Source organism: Myodes glareolus, chromosome 7, assembly GCF_982192425.1.
Source record: "Myodes glareolus chromosome 7, mMyoGla1.1, whole genome shotgun sequence".
In the NCBI taxonomy this organism is placed as follows: Eukaryota; Metazoa; Chordata; class Mammalia; order Rodentia; family Cricetidae; genus Myodes; species Myodes glareolus.
In genome coordinates, this window is record NC_142032.1 from 93,969,273 (window position 1) to 93,980,076 (window position 10,804).

General features: G+C 48.5%; 1 protein-coding gene across 1 annotated transcript; it reads right to left on the reverse strand.

Annotated features, from left to right (window-relative positions):
* Positions 1 to 7,045: 7,045 nt before the first annotated feature.
* On the reverse strand, positions 7,046 to 9,618 carry Adm (adrenomedullin). The gene is made up of 4 exons (XM_048460457.3): positions 9,050 to 9,618; positions 8,495 to 8,614; positions 8,200 to 8,349; positions 7,046 to 8,013 (listed from the first exon to the last, which is right to left on the reverse strand). Exons 2-4 carry the CDS (start codon positions 8,590 to 8,592, stop codon positions 7,707 to 7,709), a joined length of 555 nt encoding a protein of 184 aa, XP_048316414.1. The 5' UTR covers positions 8,593 to 8,614; positions 9,050 to 9,618; the 3' UTR covers positions 7,046 to 7,706.
* Positions 9,619 to 10,804: the final 1,186 nt, after the last annotated feature.

A 10,804-nucleotide genomic window follows, 5' to 3' on the forward strand; every position in this document is an offset into this window, starting at 1 on the left:
ACACACACACACACACACACAATGTTACAGGGTAGCAAATAAAAGGTTAAAGAAGCACCAGGGTTGCAGTTACGGAGTGCAGAGCTAACACAAAGAACTGGCCATCAATGCAGTCCCCAAGCTGGTCCAGGCACAGAGCTAGATCTGGCAGAGTTGAAGCTCTGAGGACAAAGTCTGGCATTCAGGAACTCCTCACCTATGGATAGCAGGACACGTGAACCTGCGGGTTTGACGATGGGTTGATGGGTGCTGCTCCCCAGTGCTAGGTGTCCCTCTTTTTATATGAACCAGGTGAGGATTCGCAGCATCTGTTGGTCTGCTGTGTTTGATAAATTCGTAAGTCTGCTTTCTCCTGACAGGGCTTTGATTAACCCGTGTGCTCCTGATCGACTTGGATAACTCCGTAGGCGGTGGAATTTTCTGTGTGTGAAGGTTGTTTATAGTCTTCGCCTCACTCTTTGTGCGAAATTGCTCTGCTCAAGCCTTTGGACTCAGCCTGTAGCTGACAGCAGTTTACAAATGGAGTCATTCAAGGCAAGACACAGCCTGGGTGCCACTGGTCCATACAATAGAAAGTAACTGAAGCAGGACAGTCTGATCTCCATAGAGGGGAAAAGATTATTGCATGTTTTAAACACCACACACACACACACACACAGAGAGAGAGACCCACACACACCACACTCACGACCCTGTCTCAAAAAGAAGCCAACAAGCTCCGTCAGTGACTCACCTCAGACCGCATGGTCACCACAGACCAAGCTTTAATAAAATGAACCAGAACGTTCAAATTGTAATAGGAAATGAAGCATGAAGAAGAGCGTCGGCTGATAGTGATAACTGTGCTACCAGAATGAGATTGTAACTTAAGTATTCTTAAAAGTATTGACAGTATGAAGGACAGGACAGAAGCATGAGGGCCTGTGAGGTGCTCACTGGGTAAGGGCCCCGGAAAAGCCTGACCTCTGAGGTTTCCGCACTGGCCCCCAGTCTACGGTGGAAGAGGAGGACCAGCTCCCAGAAGCTGTCCCCATCTGTGTGCTTTGGCAGATTCACACCCACATAACATGTACAAATCATACTCATTTTTAGACAGGTTTTAGAGACGGTCTCTCTACATAGCCCTGACTGGCCTGGAAGTTGCAGAGGTCCTTCTGCCTCTGCTCCCCAATTTGCTTTCAATTATTTATCCTAAAAAAAATAGTTGTGAAATGATCCAAAAATCAATGCAAAAAGGTGTACATAGGAGCATCTTTAATGGCAAAACTATCGGGGAAATTCTGCTGTGTAACAGCAGAGAGGAATGGTTAAACAAACTGTGATGTTTTCTCCAATGAGAAGAAGCCATGAAGAGAGTAGAATGATGCTGAATATAGATGTGTTTATTGACACTGAGAGATGTCCAGGATACACAGATGAGCAGGAAAAATGCAAGAAATTGGCAAACACGACCCAACTTCATTTTAAATTGCCTAGCCCATTAGGGAAAGTTCACACAAGCAATAAATAAGTAAATGTAAGCATATTAAAATCCACTAGGAAAGAGTTGTGGGAATGTAAGCAATATTGCGCTTATGTTGTTGCTTTCTTTGCAGTGCCAGGGATCAAACCCAGAGCCTCAAATGTGCCAGACAAGCATTTTGTCACAGCGGTCACCTCCCCAGCTCTGAAGAATTTTACTCTTGCATCCATCAAAATCATACATCATGAAAAAAAGGATTAAAGCTGTATTTGTAAGGTTTTCCAGAGAAACAGAGTTAACACGAGATGATAGATGGGTGGGTGGATAAATGAACAGACAGACGGATAGATAAACGGATGGACAGATGGATAAACGGATGGACAGATGGATGAATATTTAATATAGAAATTAGTTAACACAATTATAGAGGCTGAGAAGCCCCAAGATCCGCTATCTGCAAGCTGAAGAACCAGGAAAGCCAAAGGTATAATTTAGTCTGAGTCCAAAGGCCTGGGAATCTGAGGAGCTGAGAGTGTCATTCCCAGTCTTTGGGGATGGGATGCTGCCGATGTCCAAAACCAAGAGTCCAGTGTCTCTGAGTAGAAGGAAATGGGTATCCCAGCTCAAGAAAAGAAAGGGAATTTCCCTTTCTTCTTCTTCACTTCTTGTTCTGTTACCCGTCTCAATAGACCGGATGATTGCTGCCCACGTTGGTGGGGGTGGATCTTCTTTACTAAGTCTGCTGATTCAAATGCTAATCTCCCCTGGAAACGCCCTCAGTGACTCACCTAGAAATTATGTTTTACCAGCTAGCTGGGCATCCCATGTCCCAGGCAAGTTGACATATATAATTAGCCATCCCATATGCCAGGGTTGGCAAAGTCGTAGGGAGAGGAGAAGTCTCACACACGGCCAGTAAGACTGGAAACTAGCACAAGACTGTCTGAAAGGCAGCTCCTGCAACTTAGCATCATGTGCACACAGAAGCCTCTGGACTAAATGGTGAAAATTCTGCATATAGTTGATCTCTTAAAGTCAGACTCAGTTCCAGAAGAGGTTCATCTACCTGTTTCTTGTGGTAGGGGCGACCCAAGTACCCTTCACTGCAGGACAAGAAAAGGCTAGTGAGAAGGGGCAGTGGGTAAAGGCTCGGAGCGGTCAGCTACTTAAGGCTGAGGCTGGGACACAGCACAGGAAAGAAACAACCACTGAAAGCTTTCGTCTAACTTCCACAAGCGTGCGGTGGCATGGATGCTTGCGTGTGTACACACACACACACACACACACACACACACTACTACTACTACTACTACTACTACTACTACAGCTACTAACAATAATAAAATAATAAGAATAAATTTAAGTTGTATGCTTAAAAAAAACAGATGAGTGGGAACTGGAGAGATTGGTCAGTGGTTAAGAGCTCTTGTTGCTCTTCTATAGGACCCTGTTTCCATTCCCAGCACCCATATCAGATGGCTCACAACTACCTGTCCCTCTAGCTGTAGGAGATCAAATGCTTCCTGACCTTGGCAGCCACCTACCTGTATATGGTGCACATAGATGGAAGCATGCGTACACAAAGATAAAAAGAAGTCAATTTAAAAACTAATATTTTAAAAAATAGGAAAAATAAAATGTAGTAAAATTTCTTGTGTGTTGAGTAAAAAAACCGGGAAATGACGAAAAATATAACAATAGATTTCTCTATTAAGACGTGTAGGTGTAAAATGCTATCTTTTACAGTCCCATTTGCACATATACATATATCAAACATTATTAAGGAGGGCTGTTCAGAAACATGTGTAGAAGTACACACCTGTAATCCAGCACTCAGGAAATGAAGGCAAGAGGAACAGGAAGTTCAATAGCAGCCTCGTGCCAAAAATAAAATCCTTGATAGGACCGCCATCAAGTTCAGTTAGGGCATGAAAATGAATATATATATGTGTGTGTGTGTGTGTGTGTGTGTGCGTGTGTGTATGTATATATATCTCACAATATATAGTTTACATGATAATATTATATGTAAACTAAATATAAGAGAGAAATGTTGCAGCTGGTACTGACAATTGCCTTAAACTGACAAGGGTGTTTAAGTCAGCTCTCCTCACCCAAAAGTTCCATTCTTAAAAGCATGTGTCTGTGTATTAGATGTCTATGTCTATGTGTCTGTAACATGTGTATCTATAATGTATTAAAGTACCTAAAACAAGTATAGACTCAAGTGCTGCTAGTGGTTGTGGCTAGGGAATAAAGGTGAGTTTGCTACGCTGAATAAATTCTATGTAACAAGTCAGATACTTTCTGCTATTAGATAAACCAATAGTCTACTAAAATCAACTGCCTGTGTGGCCGCCACAGTCATTTTATTGTTTTTCCAGAATGTTCCAAAATAGCTCTAGAACAAGACCAGTGGGACCACCAGATAGCTCTCCAGCCTCACCCTTCTTCCCATGCAAATGAAGATGAAGTCTCCAACCCAGCTTTGGCAAAAACCCTTTCTGGAACTCAGGACAACAAGGCCTCTTCCTGCTCCTCTGCTGGGGAAAGGAGGGGCAGCCGAGTAGCTCCCTCCCTCAGAACAGCAGACACCCAAACAAAAAGTCCACCTTCAGGGTGGACATGCTATTTGCAGTTTTGTAGACACAGGTGTTCTTCCAGGCCACTGGAGAACTACAGGGCAGGACTGTGCACGGCCAGGAATAGCTCTGAAGGCCCTTCTCTCAGAAGCCAGCTCTGGAGGCTGTTCAGTGTATGTTCTAACTATATTTGGCAATGCAAACCAGAGAGGTCAGTGGCTTAGCTCAGGATGGGAAAAGACTATCCCTGATTTATAATCCCTGCTTCAAACTAAGACCAAGAATTTAAGACTCCCTTCATTTCTTTCTTTTGCATGTAGTGAATTCACTGCTGAAGTGAGTATCTTTCCCAGCCTCCTGGCCCCACGAAAGCTCTCGGAACCACAGGTGTAAATCACCTACCCAAGCCATCCTTGGAGTCAGAGGACATTTGGGGACATCTGGTCTGAGAAACTAAAGGTTAAAATGATCTCATTTTACTTAAGTCTTTGTAGCATCAAAATAGCCTGCAGCGCTTGGGTACAAATCCAGGCTCTCCCCGTGACTACTCACTGTGTGTCCTTGCCTGGGTTACTTTCTGTCTCTGAGGTTCAGTTCCTTATCTCCAAATAGAGATAATAACACCTACTTCACAAAGCCACCAGAAGAACTCGGTGAGATAAGGTGTATAAAGAGGCTAGGAGAATGTCTGACCCAGAGTGAGTGCTAAAAAAAGAATAGGTTTCTATCCCACCCCAAGTCTCCTTTCCACCCTTAGCTGTTAAGAAAACCTGTTGGGGCTGAGTTTTCAAGGAATTGTCTGGTAGCCTTGGTTGATTACAAATGGCTGACACCCTTCCCACAGCCAACAACAGTAGCTGCAGATTAAAAACTCTGCCGGCTTCTCAGTTGTGGACAGGTTCAAGTCAGCTCACAAATGACTCAGGGCTGTTGATAAATGATGTGTTCTTGGCATCAGGAGGCCCCATCCCGATAACCCTCAACACCTTGTGAAAAAAAATCCAGAAGGCTAGTTGAGCAGCTCCCAGAGCAGAGCCCGCAGCTTCTCGGTGACCTTTAGTTAATCCCAAATGCTGCACCAGGCTGGTCATAAGAGGGTCTCTGTTTGCTCAGAAACATCTCAAGTCACAGGTTTAGCCATGGGAAAGACTCCAGCTGAGCAGCTGTCTGGTTGCTCTCAAGGCTGAACCACTGTAGTTACACTTACTTGCCTTAAATTCCCTGAGTCATAAGACTCCCTCAGATGAAGGTTAGATGCTTGTTCCCTGCTCCCAGCTGCCCCTAAGCCGGTGCCCAACCTGTCTTTGGCAGCTTTGTCTGGCAGATTGAAGTTCTGCCAGAGTAAGGTTTTAGCTGGAGGGCTCTGTGGCTGCAGGACAAACCTTGGCTTAAAGAAAGAAAACCAGTGACTGGCTTGAGCCACTGTCTATGAGGCCAAAGTGGCCTCTGCTCTTAGCAGCTTCCGGAGCCCCTTCAGACCACCCTGAATCCACTGACACGGAAATGGCGGGATTGGAGTCATTTCTTATTCATACATTCCCTGTGCCCCTTCAGTGTCTGACAAAGGTCAAAGTGAATACTTAGCAAGAGGTCCTTGAAGCAGGATGGTCTGTTGCTGCGCTTGTGACCTACTTGCTGCTGGGAGCCTCGTGAAATTGTTCTAATCAGATAGGACGCGGAACTGGACGGGACTAACACTGCCGACATAGTCGAAGCCTTGTCGGCGGAATTTTATGTGCTGCTTTTGTTCTGAAGCAGGAGCGGCCTCTAACCAGGATGTGTCTGGATTCAGATTCAGGATCAGTGCTTTTCATTGTGTATATAGGCTTTCTTCTGCAAGGAAAAAAAAAAAATATCTGGCCCCATAGCTGGGGGCCGTGTAATGTCAACCCCAAACACTTCCATCCTCCAAGTTTCCAGAGATACTAAACCAGGTAGAGGTGCAGGCATTTCAGCAAGTTCAAACGCCAGCAAAACTTTCAGGAAAGCACTATAATTGATCTTCAGGGATTGGCTGAACAATCGGCCGGCGCCTCCTAGGTAGGCAGCGCATTAACCTCCCCTTTTGATAGTCCCTATGTTCCGGGTTTTCAAGCTAAGGATCAAGCACATATCACAGGATACGGAGGTAGCAGAAAGCAAGAAGGAAGGAAAGAGGGAGCGAAGGCTAAAGAGAAATGGAAGGAGCATGAAAAAGGCTTGGGAAAGAGGAAGGAAGAGGAGAGCTGGAAGGGGAGACGGAACAATGAAGGTCTCAGGCCCTGCGAGGCGCACGATTCCGGCTGCACGTCCGTCCCGCCCGCCTCCAGCCGGCAGCTGCTCGCTGCACAGCGTGTGGGCGCTGAGTCACTGTCTCAGCACAGGGAGCCCGCGTGCAGGTCGGGGGGAGCCCGGTTGGCATCTGCAAACTGCTTTTTTTTTTTTCTTCTTTCCTCTTTCATTAAGGCTGTGTGCTGACTCCCACGTAGGAGAACTTATTAAATCGCACGTACTACCCCACCGTTCTTGAGGGACCACGCAGGATGACCAGCAGGGGGCGCCACATCCCCACTTATGGATATTAGGGCCCAGTGAGGACTTGGGGCTGTTAGCAGAGGGTTTCCCAGAGACGTGCGAACATTTTGCAGCGGTAAGCTTTTAACTTTAAGTCCCACAGCTGCAGCATAAACTTTCTACTTAGAAAGCCTCGAAGATCCCCATAAGTCTTCAAACAGCACTTTGGCGCAGGTTCGGTGAGCAAACCCATAAAATTGAGAGTGTGTTGCGCAACCAAGAGAGTCCAGGCTCGCCTAACTACTAGGGTTCATTCTACCCACGCGAGGCGGTGTCTCGACTCCCACCCAGGACATGCACTCTGTGCACCCACATGGACAGGACAACAGAACTCGTGAAAGATAAGTCTGTGCATAACGAGATTCCCAAAACAAAAAGCAAGATTCCAACACTCCCAGGCGATCTAAACCAAGACCATCTTTCCCCAAATGGATGAGCCGAGAATGAATCAGCATTGAGACAGTTTATTGGTTTGCTTTTTCCCAGATCACATATTTTATGTAAATAGATTATACGTAGACACAATGTTTTTTCTTCTTCCACAGGCGGTAATCAGGCGCTCTCCACCTTGCACACACACACATACACACACACACACATACACACACACGGAACCAAACAACCTTACACCTCGCTGAGACATTCACGTCTTAAAATAGGGGAAGGTGACAATATAATCGCTTTAAAATGCCCTTAATAGAATATATAACGTACAAAAATATCTCTATATATTTGAAGTTACAAAAAAAAAAACCTCTTGACACCAACAACTTAAATATGATAGTTACCTTTGGCTGTACAACAAGCATTGCACTTTTCCTCGCTAGGTTTTGGAAAGTTCAAGTAGTAATGGGGCTTATGCCCCGTGAGAAACCAGTTTGTGAGCGGGCAAGGCAGTGGCTCAGACCCCTGCCCGAAGGGTGATGCCTGTAATTTTCAGTTTCTGTCGTGAGCCTGGCTCGATCTTGGGTTCTTCTGCCTCCCCTGGGGGCAGCCAGGCAGATCTCTGCAGGATTGTCTCAGTCCGCCCTGGGTGCGAAGCTCTCTGATTCCGCAGGCGCCAATGGGACACTCGCCCGACTGTTCAATGCTGCCACCGCACCTAAATCCTAATGAGCCTGGAGGTGATTCGATTGCGCCTGGGAGGCTGGGGCTGCGTATGTCTGCTCCTGGGAGGACACCACAGTCCGGGCAAGGAGGATCTCCGGCAGGGAACGCCGGCGCCGGCGGCCGTAGCCGTGAGGACTGATCTTGCTCCTGGGGGCAACGCCGTCCTTGTCTTTGTCTGTGAACTGGTAGATCTGGTGGGCTAATTTCTGCACTGTGCAGGTCCCAAAGCGGCATCCAGAGTTGCGGGAGCCCTGGTTCATGCTCTGGCGGTAGCGTTTGACTCGAATGTGGGCTACGCTCTGAGTGCTGAGGAAGGAGGAGGAAGGATACTTGAGACCTAACCAACCAGGGCTTTGGCCCCAACCACCTGGGACCAGATCCACGCCGAACCTGAGGGAACCTGCTCCCTCCCCCAGAGCTGCAGTTCAACCGGGAAAATTCCCCGGGCCGGGGCAGTGGAGCGGGCACATCCTCTGCAAAGGGCATAGTTACCTGGTTTGTGGGGTGCTAGATGTGCTCTCCTGGTCCTGGAGCTGAGCTAGAGTCTGAGTAGGAACCGTCTTCTCATCAGCGAGCCCCGTGGGGTAGCTGCTGGGTACTTGCAGTTCCCTCTTCCCATGACTTAGCGCCCACTTATTCCACCTAGAAAACACAAGCAAGCAGATGCGTTTGGCATGTGTTCGAGGTGTCCCAGCCAGCTCCTGTATCCACTCCCTTCTAACCCCTATGGGCCATCCGTTGGTTTTCCCTTACTGCCTGCTATTATTAGGACTGCCCCCAAACTCACTTCTTTCGGAACTGCGAGGATGCGTCTAGCCGTGCGGTGTCTGCGCCTAGGAAGGCGAATGAACCCAGGAACATCAGGGTGACAGTAACCAGCTTCATTCTGTGGCGATGCTCAGATACCCTGGAAAGAAGCAAGAAGCCTCGTGTGAGCAACCAAGTCAGCTGCACAGTCCAGGTGGGGCACGAAGGGCGGCGGCAGTGTGTGTGTTGGGGGGGTGGTGACGGCTCTCTGCTGGGCCCACTTGCTTATCTCCCCCTGGCACAGAGAGGCGCCGGAGGCTTTTGCACTGGCCGGGTGGGTGACAAGCAAGGCAAAGGAAGCCATTGTACAGTGTCAGGCTTCCAGAGGTTTCCAACTCTACTGCTAGGATCGTAGTCCAACGAGGAAAGATTTCATGAGAGCTCCAACTGTGTGCAAGAGCTAGACTTGGGGCATGAGGTGTACTCTGCAATGGACACCCCAAAGTGATTTGCTCCCCTTGTCCAGCGCAACAAGTTTTTGACCTTTCGCGAAGCCGCCCTCCTCCCTAGCGAGCTGGAGGCCAGCGGTCCTTACCTCCTGAAGGGATGATTTTTCAAGCACTTGAAGAAGAAAGTCCGAGACGTCCTTCTGACAGTGGCAAAACCCCAAAGTCCAAGACTGACAGCGGTGAGAATCCAGGAGCGGTTAACGCTGGAGCTGTTCTGTTTAGCGTCACCAAGAAACCACTGAACAGCCAGCGCCAGCTCCAGCCCCTTTATACGCGCTCGGGGGGGGCGGGGCCTGCTCTGCCCCGGAGCCCTCCCTTTCCTCCCGAGCGTTTGCTTCTAATCTGATCAACCCAGCAATTTGCCCGTGGGTATGGGGGTAGGTGTAGAGGTCCTTTGTGGCCTGGGGTCTCAGGGATCTACTCTGGGAGATTATACTGGTGTGGGACTTCCGTTGCCCCAATTTCCTGACGTAGGGTTCAGACAGTGAGACGGGAAAGAGGACCCGAACAACTTGGGGTGGGAGCTATCTTTTTCCTAGAACCTCTACTGTTCAGTATGCTAATCCGAGCTTTCTGGATTGAGCTGTAAGAACCTGGGGACGGGTGGGACACATGACTAATCTAAACCCTGGATTTAGGGAGCTGGGTCGTCACCCCCCCCACACACAACAACTGGGCCGCGCCCCCTGCTGACTTAGCACCTGACTGAGCCTCGACCCTCGGGGTACACCCTGCCCTCGGGGTACACCCGGAAGGATGAGGCTCAGACCCCTTGACTGAGACTGAAGGGTTTCTCGATGGGCTAGTAAGTAAGATTTCGTAATAGGACAAAGCTGGGAACAGCTGAATTGAAAATTGGGGTTTGGAGAGGGTAGTTATCTGAAGATTCAGAACTCACATTCCAATTTGGAAATACAGGAATAGCCAAAACTAGGAAGACAGTTTTGTTTTGCTCCTTGTAATACTATTATGCCTTATAAGGTTACAACCTGCGGGTTGGCCTGGCTGCCTTCATTCATCCATTGTAAACGTGAGGAGTGACTGACAGGGAGCACACTAATGCTTCATGTATGTTAATCGCTTTACCGTCGGCAAATCCCAGCCAGATCCCAACCTCTTCTGATCTTTGCACACACTCCGGAGCTGGGGTTCTCTTGTACGAAAGTGAAGTTCAGAGAGGGGAAGTGATATTGCTCTAAAGTTGGGAAGCCAGTGTCCGAACTCAAAAGCCTGGGGTGCCAAGGCCTGAATTCTTTGAGCAGGGGGGTCACCATTCTCGTCAAGGGGGAGTGGAGAACTCTGGCCCCCGCCCAGAGATATGTGCTAATTCATGATGAATCAGTTCGAACACGTTTGGCTCCTCACAGATTCTTGAGTTCACTTACTTCCCTTCTAGGGCCAAACTGAGCTACAAGGCGCAGCTCCACACGCAGGTCTCCCGTGTCACTACCCACCACCTTCCTGGAAGGTCCCAAAGTTAAAGGCATTGCCTACCCCAGCTTCTAGTCCTCAGTCTTGGCGATCTGGATACAGACAAGTCATGCCCTTTTCCTAGCGTCCCAGGTAGACCTCCAAGCTTCCTACCTGATCTGCCATTAAGTGTTCTGAGACCCAGCGCAAAGTCGGCTGGGCATTGGGTCCCTCGGACCTTGCCCACTCCGAGGTCTGGGCTGAGCCTTGCTGGCTCAACCCACTTTTCACTCTCAAGGCTGAACAGTGGACATTGCACCTGGGCGAGGAATGGCCGCACTGTGTTACTTATTCTGGGGACTCTTCCTACAACAGGAGAGCTGAGTTCCACCTGGGGCGGGGGACAGATTCCAGGCTCTGGTTCTGGTAGG

Bases quoted from the DNA above. Each gene is read 5' to 3' on its own strand.
- Adm (XM_048460457.3), bottom strand. From the start codon at position 8,592: ATGAAGCTGGTTACTGTCACCCTGATGTTCCTGGGTTCATTCGCCTTC. The intron at 8,350-8,494 runs GTGAGTTTGGGG...TGTGTTTTCTAG, and splicing joins TCCTCGCAGTTCCGAAAGAA to GTGGAATAAGTGGGCGCTAA. The intron at 8,014-8,199 runs GTAACTATGCCC...CTCCTTCCTCAG, and splicing joins TCTAGCACCCCACAAACCAG to CACTCAGAGCGTAGCCCACA.